Source organism: Amphiprion ocellaris, chromosome 10 (assembly GCF_022539595.1).
Source record: "Amphiprion ocellaris isolate individual 3 ecotype Okinawa chromosome 10, ASM2253959v1, whole genome shotgun sequence".
Lineage (NCBI taxonomy): Eukaryota > Metazoa > Chordata > Actinopteri > Pomacentridae > Amphiprion > Amphiprion ocellaris.
The window spans coordinates 25,087,859-25,105,170 of NC_072775.1; the positions used below are offsets into that span (position 1 = coordinate 25,087,859).

General features: G+C 38.4%; 1 protein-coding gene across 3 annotated transcripts in view; it reads left to right on the forward strand.

Moving 5' to 3' along the window:
• The first annotated feature begins 8,464 nt into the window (after positions 1-8,464).
• LOC111579721 (netrin-G1-like) overlaps positions 8,465-17,312 on the forward strand; it is a 73,570-nt gene continuing 64,722 nt past the window's right edge. The window contains exons 1-2 of one of the 3 annotated variants that reach the window (XM_055014841.1): positions 8,465-8,720; positions 14,480-15,111. In XM_055014841.1, the coding sequence (XP_054870816.1) occupies positions 14,854-15,111 (258 nt within the window). In that variant the 5' untranslated portion in view covers positions 8,465-8,720; positions 14,480-14,853. Of the gene's footprint in view, positions 8,721-9,551; positions 10,141-14,479; positions 15,112-17,312 lie in introns of those variants that run through there. The other 2 variants (XM_055014842.1, XM_055014840.1) reach the window with 2 other exon arrangements.

Here is a 17,312-nt window from a genome sequence, read left to right on the forward strand (position 1 = left end):
TTACTTCAAGGACCACAGCAAACCCGAATGAGAAAACAAGAGCCGTCTGACGAGGATGCCTCTGTTTGACGGCGTTGTTTACAAATATGTGTACTCTTGTTGGAATGATGTGTGTGTTGGTGTCAGCGTGCTCGCCTGCATATGTATCTGCTTGTGTGGGTGGAATAAATAAAGGTGCCATACATATAAAGGGTAATACAGAGCGAGAGCAGAGAACTCTATGGGTGATTACATAAGCCTGTAAAATACAGTAGCTCTATCTCCCAAAATATCATTTTTTTTGGGGAGATAAGATTGGCAGAAAAGAAATGCAATGACAGTTATCTTTCACATAAAAGGATGCTCATGCAATTCTCCACAAAACTTGTGGCTCAGACATTCCAACAATTGGAAAATCTGCCTCCCCACTACTTTTAATCACCCAGGATTCTGATGAAATACTCCAGTTGAAGATGTGTCGATGCCTGTTAATATGGGAGAAAAGAAAAACCAGCTGCTCTCTGCTGTCTGGCTCTAGTATGTGGGTTGGAGTTTATGTATGCCAAGTATATGAAAAAAACAGGTGTGGCTAAAAACAGAAAATAAGCTTTTGATGTTTTATATACACTACCATTCAAAAATTTGGAGTCACTTAGAAATGCCCTTATTTTTGAAAGAAAAGCAGTTTTTTTTTCAATGAACATGACAACATCAAATGAATCAGAAATACAGTCTAGACATTGTTAATGTGGTAAATGACTATTCTAGTTGGAAACAGCTGATTTTTGATGGAATATCTCCATAGGGGTACAGAGGAACATTTCCAGCAACCATCACTCCTGTGTTCTAATGCTACATTGTGTTAGATAATGGTGTTGAAAGGCTAATTGATGATTAGAAAACCCTTGTGTAATTATGTTTGCACATGAATAAAAGTGTGAGTTTTCATGGAAAACATGAAAGTGTCTGGGTGACCTCAAACTGTTGAACAGTCGTGTATATTTAATTTTGTATTTTGATGTTGATATTTACTTTGATTTCAGGCATTTATCAATATCAAATAAATAAAGAAATAAATAAAAGGACAAATTTAACCATTACAATGAATTTAATGCTTGTGAAACTGAAATATCACCACACATCAATGCCAATGTGAAAAAAAAATGTTTTGCACAGCCAAATTATTTTAAATTAACTTTAAATGAATAAATGACAGGCAAATATGGACAAATGGAGAAGAATGCATGGGCATTTTGGCTACCCCTCATTCAGTGCAAAATCCAGAAGATTGCATGCATTTTTAATATTTATGCTTATTTTGTGTTTTACACACAAAAAAGCTAATCTGTTCCTTCATTCAGATTTGCTACACAAATTAACTCATGTACTGAGAGATGTAGGAAATTCTCTTTTTATATCATCTCAGGGTATTCTCAGTATTGTTGTGCTGGTCACCCCAACAAAAGGATAAAACTCACATGGATAAATTAATATGTTACTTATATTCTGATCTTGGCTTCTTTAAAATGATTGCTGTTGCCCTTTATTTGTTTTGCATTTTGTGAAAAAAATATTCAACTCATATTTCAGCCATAGATGACAAGCAAAACACAGAAACTGCAGTGTGTTTTATCTTTTCCCCGAAGATACTTCATGATACATTTAGATGTAATTAACATCCAAAGTCATTGAATAGATTTTCAGATGTTCTGCACTAATTAGGTGAAGATCACAAATAAGATAGATCCATTTTTGTTATTAGGAAACTCCATAAGTGGGGATTATACTGGGTCACATAATTTACATTGTTGTAGACCTATTCTCTTCTCAAACTGAACTGGATTTGTTCAGAGAATTGACTTGACAATTTTGTTTGGACTCCATCCCTGAGGCTACAGAAGCCGTGCTGGGCAATTCGTGACTGTTATCTAATGTGCAGTAGGTAATGTTTCTGGTTCACATTTATTTAGAAATAATATGTGGGTGTGTTTAGTGACTAGAGACAAACAAGACAATAATCTCTGAAACAGCAGCAAGTCAATTTCTGTACTATTCTAATTTCAAAATGAAATGTGTGCAGTTTGTGGGAGCTACTGGGAGCAGGAGGCTTGTTATCCCTTGAGCTGGTAAAGATGTGAACTATTTTTTTCCTCATAGTAAAGAAGCTTAAGCAACAGTTTACTAGCTACTAGAGCCCCTGTGGTTGTTAACATCCCAATATGTTAACCACACTGAAAAATAGATAGACATGGGTAAGTGAACGCTCATTTGAGCATCCATATGCACAAATCAACATAGTGGATTTAATTTTGCATTGTATGCTAACATAGTTAGCAATAGCAAGCAATATACTCAAAGTGCGCCTGAACATGAGCAAGTAATCTCCACATCAAAATGTGTTACCCTCAAAAGTAGATTAGGCAGAGGGCAATGACTGTCTTGTTGGCTGCCAATGGTCCATGTTAGAAATAATGAATCGTGCAGGACATGACAGATAAAATAGCATGATGTATGAGAGTAACAAACAGTGCAGTCTTAATTGGTAGTCAGGTAACAAATAAGGCAGAACACAAGAAATCTCTCATCAATTAATAGCCTTTGCAGGACAACACCCTCACAACACTTCCTGTAAAATAGAGAGATACATGCAGCTGTGAGAAAAGAATAATGAATGACTATTCAGAATTTTAATTAATGACAGTGGTAACATTTGTCAGTCCTAAACTGTGTTAACATACGCCCAGCGTTAGTTGGGTGCACTCTGTTAAATGTCTCCTGAGAACCTCCGCAAGACATATTCAGCACTGCTGTTCTCTGTAATACAATCCAATTTATAGATAATTGATTCTGGGATATATTCCATCTAAATCTGTCTTCTGGGAAGTATGTTATTGGTCACACAGCGACTAAAAAGCTTTTAGACATGAATTTCGACTCAAGACACACTATCTTGGCCTAATTCATTCTAATGATATTCTTTTTCATTCACCCTGACAAAGCGACGTGATTTAATAAACTTGACTATATGCAACTGACACCACAGTTTCACAGGAATCAGACTTAAAAAAAAAACACATCATCTTGGCAAACATCAAACATCAGAGAAATTAACTTGTTATGATCAGCAATTACAAATTGTTAATGTGAAATAAAAACCCATCATACTGTACTGTAGAAAACCGAGCATTTATCAGCATACCAACCCACTGAAAATCTTGCAAGGAAATCTCAGCTCTCCTCTGCACCACAAAAAAAGGCAAAACCTTGTCAAGACACAGCAAAAGAACCTCAGGGAATATGGGATTTTTTTGGCATGCCATACCTAATAAATGTCAAGAGACTCACATGGGTTTGTAGACATGTGAATGAAAACTTATGAATCAACGGGTTACTGTTTCAAAAAATAGCAAAAAGAAAACCATGCAAAGCCTCCTTCAGTTTTCTTTTTCACCTCTAGAGTCTGTACTGCTTTTATTTATTTTTTCTTATTTTCAGGCTTTTTTTGTTACACCTCGAGCACTTTGATTCTATCGTTATGAATGCAATTTTTGTTCAAGGTCATTTTTTTCACCAAACCTTGAATAAGCCTACGGCAAGTATGAGCATAGAGTGCACACAGGCACAATTAAACACTCAGTAGCATCATCTCATGTGTCCACTTGAGTAAGACGGCAGGAAATAATCTCAATGTGTCAATTGGTCTATTATTCAGATGGGAATAGTTCATAGTTATCACCTCATTAGAGTTTAAATATTCGTCTTGATTCTAAAAGAAAGCTTTTATCTCCTCTCAAATATTAAGGCGGGCTGTTGATGAACTGATTTGTTGTTACGGTTAAAAATGACTTGTGCCATCCATCATGTTGTGAAATGTAGCACAGCTCCCACAGAGTTTGGCGTGTTGCCCACTGCTCCCAAGGTAAGAGATACTGGATTCCAGCTGCTTATATGCCCTGGTTTTGGGGCAGATTATACCTGGCAAAGAATGGATGTGCTACCCTCTAAATAAAATGTTTGATTGCCTTGGGTCGTTATTTAGAAAGTAATAAAAACAAATATTGATACTGTTAACATTATGAGTCATTCCTATATGCCATTTAAGTTTCTTGAATGAATACCCTCTATTTTACTCAGACTTGGTCTTGGATGTACTTCTTTTGATAAGCCATTCTGTCCAACAAAGTCTAGCCTAAGTGCTGTCAGTGCATGTAATAGGAATTGATACATAGACTAGACTGTTATCCCAGCGCTGAGTTGTTTGTTCAAAGTTTAGATGGACCAGCTTCAGTAAACTATTTCATAATTTAATCAGTACTGTTCTTGGATAAATCATACATTATATAAGGTGATCCTGAGCAGCCCTAACTATAGGCTTTATATAAGAGGAAAATTTTAAGCCTAATCTTAAAAGTAGAGAGGGTGTCTGCCTCTTGAACCCAAACTGGGAGCTGATTCCACAACAGAGGAGCTGATAACTGAAGACTCTGCCTCCCATTCTGCTTCTGGAAACTCTGGGAACCACTAGTCAACCTGCAGTCTGAGAACGAAGGGCTCTGTTAGGATGATTATAGTACAATAAGGTCTTTAAAATACAATGGAACTTGGTCATTAAGCGTTTTATATGTTAGAAGCAAGCTTTTATATTATATTCTAGATTTTATACAGAGCCAATGAAGAGAAGCTAATATGGGATATGATCACTCTTAGTGGTTCCTGTCAGAACTTTGGCTGCAGCATTTTGTATCAGCTGGAGGTTTTTTAGAGAATTATTAGGACATCCTGATAATAGGGAATTACAATAGTCCAGCCTATATGTATGTAGTAGTTTCTCAGCATCACTCTGAGACAAGATGTTCCTGATTTCAACAATATTACGAAGATGAAACAAAGCTGTCATACAAACTTGTTTTCTATGTATTTCGAACAACATATCCTGATCAAAAATAATTCCAAGGAACTGGAAGCTAAGGCAAAGCCATCCAGAGAAGCTATCTGGTAAGATAGTGTGTTTCTGAGGTGTTTAGGATCAAATACCATAACCTCAGTTTGTCTGAACTTAAATGAAGAAAATTATAGGTCATCCAGACCTTTATGTCCTAAAGACATGCCTGGAGTTTAATTGACTGATTAACTGATTTCATAAGAATGGAAATTTATGCAGTGATTCCTTACAATATTACCTAAGGGAAGCATGTACAAAGTAGATAAAATTGGTCCAAACACAGAACCCTGTGGAATTCCATAACTAACTGGTGTGGTTGGAAGAACCATCATTAATATGAGCAAACTAGAATCCCAACAACATTCTCCAGTGTCTGTAATAAGATGCAGCTCTGTTGTAACTGGTCTATGGTTTCTTCAAACAAAGAAAACTATCACTGACTGAATTTAAACATATTAAAGGCACAGATGTTGCAGACTTTGGGGACTGATGGATTTGTTTGTCATAATGCTGTTATGTTGGCAATATTGACTTTGTGTATGGTAACTAATACAGGCAAGAATTTTAAGAGAGCAATGTAGTTTCAGGAAACTTTATTTATTACATTTCACCAAATGAGTAAAGAAGGATGTTTACAAAATAAGGGTCGCAAATGAACATTGCTTTCCCCAGCACACATAAACACACACTGCAGTGCCTGAACTAATTCCAAAGAGTGTTTCCTGACTCTCCTATCTCCTTCCTTACCCTGATCACTTCCCGTTCGAAGCTGCACTGCAGTGGCTTTGGCATATTCACCCAAAAAGTGTCACATATTCCTAGTACACAGACACTTTTATGTGTGGTAACAACCCACTCAAATTCACAACTATGTCTCACTTGGTGAAAAGCTACATCGTTATATGCCACCAGACAGTTGCTCAAGTCGTCACTTCAAAGGTGAAGTTTCACCTCAATTATCAGTAGCATTCCTATGACGCAATCCAGAAAGGTAAACAGTTATAGCAACGTTCTCACACAAACTCTACAATAGATGAGCGATGCTTGTCAGGGGTATGTGAATTTTGCTTTAATTATAGCCACAAGCACTCTGAGATCTTTATGTAAATCACCAATACCTGAAAAAACAACTTTTGGGTTAACTTTCACAGGGACTTAGGAAGTTATCTAATATTTATATCCCCTCTAATTGCATGCCATAATTACAACCTTGGCCTTAAGAAAGGCTTTGGAATAAATTGAATTAATTTGGCAGCCATAAGTTGTGCCTGCATGCTGATTCACTCTGCTCCACCTCTGGAGAAAAATGTGATTAAATACACTAATAATATATTTAGCTGTGCTTCATGTGGAAAGGAAACGTGAAGCTGGAAGGATTCAAAGCAGTGCAATTCCAAATCTCAATGCCAGCAGAAAGTGTTGCTCAGCTGAATCACTGTTTCCTATCTCTGCAGGTCTGAATGTTTCTTTATCACTTCTTTCTGTCTGTCTCTCCTTCTTTTTCTCTATTTCTTGATTGCTCACATACAAACACACACAAGTATGGTGCTGCTGATTCCCCCCTCCCCCTTGCTGGGCCTTCCTACATGCAGCTGGGGTCATGGATGATTAAAGCAGTGGCAGGTGGACTCCACTTTGAAACTATCAATAGATCCCCGAGAGCTGAATCAAACAGCAAACCCTCCATCTCTGTCAGCCCAGGCTCTCGGTGACATTGAGGAAAAGGACAGGCAGAGGTGAAAGGGCAGGTGCCACCTCTGAATCCTTTTCATACGCCATAGCACTCTGCTGAAAAACTCTGGAGCTGCTATGGAGGAATTTCTGACTCTCTGATGTGATTTGAATCAGGCTTTGAGGATTCATAGCGCTGGCCCTGCAGCCGTTGGCCAGAAGGGTCAAGAGGGGCATTGTCCTTTTCTTTCTATCTATCTATCTATCTATCTATCTATCTATCTATCTATCTATCTATCTATCTATCTATCTATCTATCTATCTATCTATCTATCTATCTATCTATCTATCTATCTATCTATCTATCTATCTATCTATCTATCTATCTATCTATCTATCTATCTATCTATCTATCCATCTATCTATCTATCTATCTATCCTCTGTCTAAAATCAAAATGTTCCAGCACAATCATGCGACTGTCAATTCTGCATAGTAGTATTTCCACAAAGAATGATTCAATGAAAATGTCAAGAGCAGCAGTAGCTCCAAGCAAAAGCTCAACCCTCTGATACAATGTGAAACACTAAGCTCAGTTGGGATGAGGGACTTCTTGTCATTCAGCTTCAGTCCTGACCAAAATCTGCCTTTATCAGAACAGAAATAGCATTGTCACTTTTTAATGGGATTACAGGTCTTTCATTGCATATTAATTTGCAAGAAATCAATACGGGGCTGTGGTGCTATTTAGGGGCATTTTAAACACTTAACTGCTTAGCTTCTACAAAAGGAGTGATGGAGAGCAAGGGGTGGAAATTAGACTTTTATGCTCTGATTTGGGAGAGAAAGAGGTGGAAAGACTGTAACAAAGAAGGAATGAAGGTCATGTTGATGCCTTGAAAATAAGACGGTTCATTCTGGGGGGGGTTCTCTTAAATTTCGAACTTAGATGGATGAATGCATAATGAATGGAGGGAGGATGAACAATTGAATAGGTGAATATGAGAAAGAAGGAAGGCATTTATTTTATGCACTTCGAAATGCAATAGCTTTTTTTTCCCAAACAGCTGTTGCAAAATGCTTTAAAACGTAATTTCATTGAAAAATATTTATTTTAATTGAGAATCCTCTTAAAGAGGTGCTGAATTTGTCTGCAGGGTGTAAGAGCTGTCCATGGTGCTGAAACTGCACGCTTATTTCACAACACAATAAATAGAATAGAATAGAATAGAATAGAATAGAATAGAATAGAATAGAATAGAATAGAATAGAATAGAATAGAATAGAATAGAATAGAATAGAATAGAATATCCTTTATTAGTCCCACAAGGGGAAATTTGCAACATCACAGCAGCAAAGTGACAGTAAGAAAAAAATAAGACAAAACTCAACTTTAAATTAAAGAGTTGAGGTATACACACAATATATACAATATAAGAAAAGCTGAATAACACAAGGATAATAAGAACACAAATTTAAGAATATTTACAATTGCACTTGTTTTATTGCACCTGACAGTTGGCTAACTGTCATTATGTTAGTGTATGTTGTCTGTTGGGATACAGAAGAAGATGGAAGACGTTCAGTGTGGGAAAGCAGACAGGAATGGAAGTTCGTATCTTTGGGTTTTTGTTAAACAACAACCGACAAAAAGTCCCGGTTTGCTCTGTGTCTTTGAATAACACAATCATTCTGCGCTCCCGTTGAGGTGTGAACGAAGAATAAAGAGCCGGAGTTACTAATTCTCCAACTTAATAGTTTTGAAAGCGTTCTTGCACCGGCAGAGGACACGGGCTACTCAGTTACTGTGTGGTGACCTTCAGCTGGGTGCGGTTGTTCTTATCGTGCAATCTCCACCAGTTGGCGTTACACCACAATTAAAATGCGTATTCAAAGCGACCTGTCACCGTGGCTGTTTGCCGTGCTGCTTGGCACCCTGTAGTGGAGAGGGTGACATCTGTGACTCCTCGCCAAGGGAGCCCAGTAGACGCACCTAATTTTAGTTATTCTTTCAGCTCTGCTACCAAATTCAGCACGCAATTACACCACGAACTCCGACCAGGAGTTTTTTTCTGCTCTTGGTCGTTTTTGCAAGCGCAGTTCCAATCCCACACATTATTAGACGCAAGGTAAGATCTTTTTTTGTTTTGTTTTGCGAAAGCATCGAGTCCTTAGGCGGTGATGTAGTGGCAATAATCAGTGTCTCTGACCTGCAGGCGGTTATCAACACAGAGGCGCAAAATTAAATGATACAGTATTTTCGGGTTTTCGTTGTTTCCTGATTCGATCATACTCTTGAAACTTCGGCTGCATTCTAACTGTGCAGTACTTTCAACCGCGAAGACTCGCGTCTGTCAAGTTTTGGTGACCCTACTCTCCGCATGCAGTCCGTTTCTTTATGGTAGCTCCTTTATGGCAGCAGATGTGATTATAAATAATCTCTGAGTTCACTTCTGTGTCAGATTTACACGATAACAGCTACAATAGTGGTGCAGTGATTTTATCTGAACACTGCAAATTTGTTAGATTGTGTAATCAACCACTTTTGATAGTTGTGTTTTCCAGATGACACCAGTCTGCTCACGATTCCTTCTGTTTGATCTGTGAGAGACTTGGACGCTTCTGATCCACACACGCAGCTATAGTCAGCGAGCAACTTTAAATAGATGATTTAGTGCCACTGCTAATGTGTCTGCTTTTACTAATCAAGTCGTCTCATGCCCAGAGTTCTTAAATATTTGCTTCATGTAGACAAAAGAGAATAAATTCGTGTTTATGTTGTTCTTTTCAAAACCACATTTGCAAGATAAAGTCGCTTTTTCGTTTAGTCCGCGAAACGATGGGTGTATATTTTGGACAGAAATAAGAATTAGGATTAAGAGCCACGTAAAACAACGGTTGAAGTTGAGAATGAATCAGCGAGTTAGTATTATCTCTAGGACCCGGCGGAGTGCTCATATGTAACTGGACATAGTGGCTCCATTTGAGGAAGATTGCTTATCTCTCTCCTCCTGTCCACAACTCGACTGGGCTGAGAAATCAATCTAACCTTCCAAACAACTCCAGGAGTTGCTCCTCATCGGGATGTGTTTTAAGAAGCACTGATGGACTTTAATGAAATTTGGACCACTGTGAATCTCCTAAACGACTATTTCAAGTATTTGTCTTGCGCCATTCCGATGAATGCTGCGCCAAACGGCGCTGCCTAAACTGACACAGCCTGCGCGGACTCCCGTCGATACTCGGTTGTATTTGTGAGAGCGAAAGAAAAGATCTGGTGATTTGGTCCCGGAATGTTATTGGGGAGGAAAGGCTGCTTTGGTCAGACGCAAAAGTTTAAAGAAAGTTGGGACAAAGAGAAAACGTTGTGGTCTTCATGTAAATGCGCGCTTTCTGCGCAAACATCACTTTTATTTTTCCGTCTGGTGCAATATCGAAAAAGATAAGAAACAGAAGAATCAGTCAATTGTGTGCGAAAGTCTTTCTCAACTACTCGTGGCTGTAAATAACTTGTTGAATGAGCAGCGTGTCCCTGGAGCGCATTTAAATGTGAGTATTTTGTTTTGAGATTCAGATTTTGTATTTTGCTTTATGCACATTGTCGCTTATATGGTGAGCATAACTGCTACTGCAAGCGCAATAATAGGGTAATTATAGTGGACTGTTCAATGGGCGGAACGGTTACAGGAGTCGGCTTTCAAGTGGGTTGAAAAGGGGAAAGAAGGTCCACATGAAATGTATAATTTAAAAAATTGCCGTCAATGTCCAGAGCGCTTTGCTGTTTCACCTCTTCAAACACTTTTACTGTGTTGACGAGGTTTTCTTTATTTTGCAGCACATGAGAATATATAATTCTCGATTTGCATCGTTTGTAGTTTGTCTAAAGCTGTTGTTATTTTATGTAACCCTGTTACCCCCAGCCTTTTAATAAACTAAATAATGTCACTTTAACCTGTTGCGCGGCAGGTCAGTGGAGTCAAATCTAGGTGTGCCTCGCCTCTGCGCAAAATCTGACCCAGGACACAATGAATAAAGCCTCTGTTAAATGTCTATTGTAAAATCGGCTTAATGGCCAAAACCAGAAAATTCTGTAATTTATGAGACTTTTGTTTTTGTCTCTGTCACATCTTTCTGGTTGTATGGATGCTTATGTCCAAGATGCTTGCACCTTCCTGTGCATTCTGAATAATAAACTTTAAATAATATATGGCAGCAGACTTCATATACAGTATGTGTCAGTGGTGTTGGCTGGCTGGTTAGCTATGACTGGGACCATCATAATGTCACCACATCACCCACATCCTCTCTTGGAAATGGCTCTTTGCAGAAATGCTCAGCAAGTGTTTGCTGTAAATACCAAGTGGCTCCAGTTGCAGAGGTTAAAGGTGTAGCTAAGGAGCACTAATTGTATGTTTAATGTGCATCTAGATCTACTGCAGCAAGGCTGATATTATTGAGAGACAAAGAAAGGGCTGAAGAAAGAGAGGTTTAATGAGGGATCTAGGTAGAGAGGAGAGACAATCACAAGACAAATGTGTTTCAGTACAGACATTATTCTGCTTGCCAGTTAGTCCCACTGTGACTCATATTGAGGGGTTGGTTCTTGGCTCGGAGATCATTGGAAGCATTAACCCATTTATTGTTGCATACATCAGCCAGAAACAAAGCATCAGTCTGCTAAAATTGGCTATGGATCAGAAGTTATTGGTTGGAAGTCAACAAAATCAATAAACACAATGAGGAGGTGTTGTAGTGTGCATATCCAAAATCCTGACTAGGTGCCCAGTACAGAAAAATAGCAATTGTCACAGGACAAACCACAGAGGGAGCATCAATCTGCTCCATCAGTGTTGAGTTTTTGTTTTGCTTTTATTTTGAAATCAATTAAAGTGTCATCTTACAATCAGTGATGTCAGTCCACACAATCCGTGTAGAGCTTGGGAGCAGATCTGATGTCCTGCATTTCAGCACCAAGGACAGCTCTCTTTCATATCAGCCATGATGTTGGAGCCTAAAGGCGAACAGAAAGCTTCACTCAGAGACAGAACGCAAACCCAAGCTTAAGCGGGATTACTATAAAATGAATGGAATACATCCGCCATGGTTTTTAGGAGTCTGGCTGGGAGTTTGCAACCAATATAAGCCACAGGGCACGACTGTCTGCTGACTTTTAAAACACTCTGCTATGCTTGAGCTGTCCAGGGGATGGAATGCAAGTGGACACAAGGGGGTGTTTTAGAGGCTTCAAAAACAAGTGAAGGAAAAGAGACAGAGAGGAAGAGAGGGGGAGAGAGGTGAGTTGGTCATCCTGAGCTCTAAGCTCTCTCTCCCTGCATACGGAGAACTGCTGAAATATTGATGAATTTTAATATAGAATCTGACCTCATATTTTTCTCAGTGAAATTATGACATTCGCTGGTTTTTCCTTACATTTTCAGTATGAGGTACAGATGAGAAGATGGGGAAAAAAAGCAAAGAAGATTATTTTTTTTATTGCATTTTTAGTTCTCCTATGTGATTTTGTGATTTTAATGTTATGAGGTATAAGCCCAGTGTGATCTGACAACCAGGGCAGCACATTTTATATATAATTTTTATTTTATTAATTACAATGATATTCGTACACTACACCTCTTTTAGCAATGTTTAAAAATACAAGTAGATGAAGTGGTGTTGTAATTGGTGTCATGACACATTATGTGTAGAAAAATTCTCTTTAACACAACAGTAATTTGAAATATTTTGCATTTTACATATTTTCTTTTCTTTTTGTTCTCTTACTGACACCTTACAGCACTCTGGTGTTGAATGATATCTGTCTATGGAGGTTCACTGAGCACCCTGATACCTTCCTTTCATCTGTACAGATTTCATTACTCCAGGTGTCTATGAATTAAACCCGATATTCCCATGGTTACCTCCATTTGATGTCTCTTATTAGCTTAGAACGATCCCCATTAAATAAAAATAAAATAAGTGACCTCCACCACTCTGCCGCTGGAACCTAATTTGATTGTCTATATTATGAAAGTCAACCTCAGCATTATGAAAGGGGGTGAGGGAGTGTGATGGGGTGTCGAGATGTGTGTGTCTGTGTGTCTGTGAACATGGGAAATGAGAGTAGTCCATCCCATGACGCATCTCTGATCACAGATTGACATTTATATTTATGAAACTGAATACCACCATCCTCATGAAAGAAACGGCTTATTCATCATTCAGAGTTCCAACCGCGTTATCAAATTTGTAATTGGCCTCTCCTTAGGAGTCTCGGTGATTGACGTGAGCACATTTAAAGAGCCAAATTCTGCCTCTTTGCCTTTATTTCCACCCGATTCTTTCTTTCTCACACCAGAGGTCTGTCAAATGAAGCTTGCCATCCATACCTGCTGACATGGCTCACTTTGAAGAGTCTGTCCAGTCTGAAGAGCAGTGCAGATCATTTCTCTGGCTTAGACGAACATCTTTCATTACAGTTGGAATGTATTCAAGCCCGTAGTCATTTTGTAAAAAGGGCATTAGGTTGGGAGAAGAAAAGCAGTAATTGCCTTAGATGTGGTCAAAACCCATTTAAATTGGCACAGTTTTTTGCCCAGAGAAGATGATGAAATTAAAATAGTCAGTTCTAATGACTCCATTTGTTGGCAGGGATCACCTAGTGTGTGTTCATAAATAGAGAGAGGACTCTTTAAGATGAGTTTGTTGTTGATCTAAATCACGGTCCTTTGGTTTGGTATTTATTATTGTTTGATAAAATTTAATCTTTTGACAAAAACCTCAAAGCAGTTCATTTTTGTGAATATAGAAGACTCTCTACATGTTTCAAGTTCCAGTTATTTTTTTTATTTCAGCACTGACAGTCAATTGTAAAGTTACTGGTTCACTGCATGTATCAGCTGGGAGAATGTGGACAAAGAAAGTCAAGGAGTAACATTTTTACCACATGTACTGCAGAAATGCTCTTGCATGAGACATTTAGCCTCCAACTGCTTCTGTGGATATTCTGTGTGACGGACATTTTTTCAGTCAGAACCTGTAAGACTAAATGTGACGTGACACTATCAACTTGTAAGGCGCTTTACAAGAGGATAACTGTACATGTTTGGTGAAAGTGTGCCCTGTGTAAGCAAAGGTTAAATTAGAAAGTGTTATTCTGCTCAGCTATTCCTGGCAACACACATTTCTTTTTCACTAAGGCAAAACCTCAGGCTATCTAAGCACATTGACAGTCAACAGCAACTTAACTCCTATTTAAAGTCTTACTCTGGTGGAGGTAGCTGTATATAGCTGTTCCTTTTTTTCCCCTGCAACCACACACTTTTTACCTGAGACACTGAGATCGTGTAGGTCTGCACTGAGAGCTGCCATGCACTATTACCTAAAGAGATATGCCATCTGACTGATGTGACAGCTCTGAGAAACACACAATCCCTCAAATAGACCATTTCTGTCTCCCAATTTTATTTTAATATTTCCCAAATGCTTTACAAGGCATTGAGACAAACGCGGCTCTACATTTATCTATAAAGGAGCACGAATAGGAAAAAGCAATAACTTAAATGCAGTGACTTGACACGTGGAAATAAGCCATTTTCTATGAAAATCGAATGGAGATTAGGCTTTGCAGAACAAACTCAGTTTGAAATTTACACAATGATTTTGGCAAGGTTATTATTGAGGGATATATGCAAACAGCAGTACCTTGCCTGGTGATTGTGTACATGCATGTGTGTGTGTGTGTGGTAGTGAGATGCATTACCTATTCACTTAAGTGCTTTCAAGTCATGTTAAAACTCGGTTAAAATTTTAATATTGCATTTCAAATGTTTTTATGTGTTTATGTAATACATTTAATTCACCAAATTGCCTTTTTTCTTTTGTCCTTTAGGACGCTGCCAGTGGCAAAGAGCACAATTGACAGAAGATCAAGTTCAGACATCTGCTGACTTATGAAGAGTGCCACTCCTGTCTACACATCAGATCTGACCGTTCGTTGACCCTTTCATCAACTGTCAACACTAGCAAAGAATCTCAGTTTTTGACACATCATCCAGGCAGAAGTGGTAGCAATCAAAGGCAAAATAACTGAATGGAGGCTAATTGTTGCCTAAAGCTTCACACACAGAAGTAGTAAGATGCTGCCACAGTTCTCAAATGCCCCACTGCACTGTTCAGAGCCGCATTTAATTTAGAACATTCTCTGTGATACTGTCTATTCTGTGACAAAGCAGCAACTGAAGAAATCGACAGAAACCATACCAAATGCGAGCAGCGATGTTTTGGCCTGTATTGTTCACTCTGCAGGCTGTGTGCACCAGTGTGGTGCATGCTATGCAACATTACCCTGCGGCCTGGGGACACTATGACGTGTGCAAGTCCCAGATCTATACAGAGGAGGGCCTGGCATGGGACTACATGGCTTGTCAGCCAGAAGCCACTGACATGACAAAGTACCTGCGAGTGGCCCTTGACCCCCCAAATATCACGTGTGGAGATCCGCCAGAAACGTACTGCGCTTTGGTGAGTCGTAACCTCGCCTGTCCCCTGATGGAGACAAATGAGGCTGTAAGGCACGATCACACAGCATACTGGGTCAGGGATAGAGAGCAGAGCATGCAAGGCAATGTGCTGCTGCTGCTGCTGCTGCAGCAGAGATTAATGTACACACAGAGTCAGTTTAGATTAGGATAAGAGTTGTAACTGCAGCAGGAGCACACACATGTACACTGGTTCATATTAGAATATGCAAATTTTAGACATGAATTTTGACAGATTGACACAAGCAGGTTTGGAGACAGAGAGATTCACATTAGTCCATACTATGAATTCATTCTTCTATAAGAAAAAAAAGCAATCATCACGAAGTAAACACTCTAACAAGCTACATGCGCATAATAGGTTCTAGACACTAAAGTAACAAAGACACATTTTATGGCAGTTCAGCCTGAAATGAAAAGTGTCTTTATTGATGTTCTATGTCAAAAACTCATTGTGCTCAAATGTCTTCAATATGCAAGCAAATAGAGATGCAGGATTTTGGAATGAAAAAAAATAGACCCACTTTTGACTTTTTTTGTATGTTTGTTTTCAGAAATGCTTTTGTATTCCCTTGCAAAGGACTTTTTGATCCTGCTTTCCTCCCATCTAAAGTTTTTCCTTCATGTCTCTTTCACAGCTCTGTAGAAGTCACTGGCAGTCAGATTTTAATTTATCTTTTATAAACATCTATCAATATCAAGGTGGTAGGAAAAAATATTATGATGATATACGATTGGATTTGGTACCAAGTCTAAACACACCACATACACATAAATGTACACACAAACATATATAGTACAGCTTTTTCATGTGGCTAAACACAATCAAACATCACTTAAACTATACAAGCACACACACAGCCAATGAAAGGGTAATTCTACTGGTGCTGTTATTATTCACTGCATGTTCACTGCACAGTTCAGTGCAGTGTTTTACTGGCCCTTATCAATCATTATCAACAGTTCAAGCCCAGGTTGCATTTATTTGGAATCACACTCAGAGTAAGCAGCAAGAGCCCACAGGCTTGAAAGTGTTTCATTAGAAGTCATGTGTGTGCCCACCGAGAGCTCCTGCAAGTAAATATTTACCAATTAAAATGGGCATCTTTAAAAGGAGAGTTTTTATTCTCGCAGCTCCAGATGGCATTGAGACATTTAATGCCACGGTAGGATGAATAAGGAGCCACTCTTCAGTCGTGTCTGATGTTCTGTGAAGCTTTATATCACAACAAACTATGAAACCTTTATCAGCCCAGTAGTTTATCCTGAATGTGCAACATTACCATAACACAAAGAACATGAAGGGCAAAAGAGAAACAAAGAAAGCCAAAATGGTTAAACTATTTTTTTCCATTTACTTTTACTTTTTCTACAGTAATTGATCATAGTTAGACACCTTGACATATTTTGTCCATATTTCCTTTTATGTTTGTTTGACGATTGTACAGACAGTATACTACATACACATTGGGTTCATTATTATAAATTATTCTCACATATTTCATTTTTTCTTTTATAGCATTATTTTTTCTATGCTCTGTGTTCGTAAGTTTTGGCAAAGTTATTGCTATATACTTGTAATATATATTTTTATTTGTACATTTTCAATTAAATCTATTGCCAGTGAATTTTGAAAATTGATTAAATACTGGTATTATGTAGTTGTTCTAAGAGACTGGTCACTCACTGGTCATTTCACTTTGAATAATGCTTACCTGACTTTGCAGAAATCTCTGTGTGGTGTTAACTACAATAGCGTGTCACAATTACTGTTTTGATTAGCTTTGACTTTTGAAAGATGATGAGCAACAAACCCCTACTTTGAAAATGAAAGAAAGTTCACATGAACAGAGAAGTTGCAAAACATAATTTAGTTGTCTTGATAGTGGTCAATGATTCTGATGATTATTCCACCATTAGTCCATCTCATGACTACTGAATAAAATCTCTTAACTGCCAGTGCATTTCTTAACATGTTCATATTCCCCATAGTGAGAGCAGCGTACTGATTTTGATGGCTAACTTTTCCTATAATACATGTGAATATCTACAAACATGGGTTTGATGATCCTTGCACATTTCTTCTAGCGCCTCTCTAAGGAAAAATATTAGATTTCTTTGTGAAATATACAGAAGTTCATGATCCCCTTAGGATGTAATGTATGGCTATGGGATTGTCTCTTT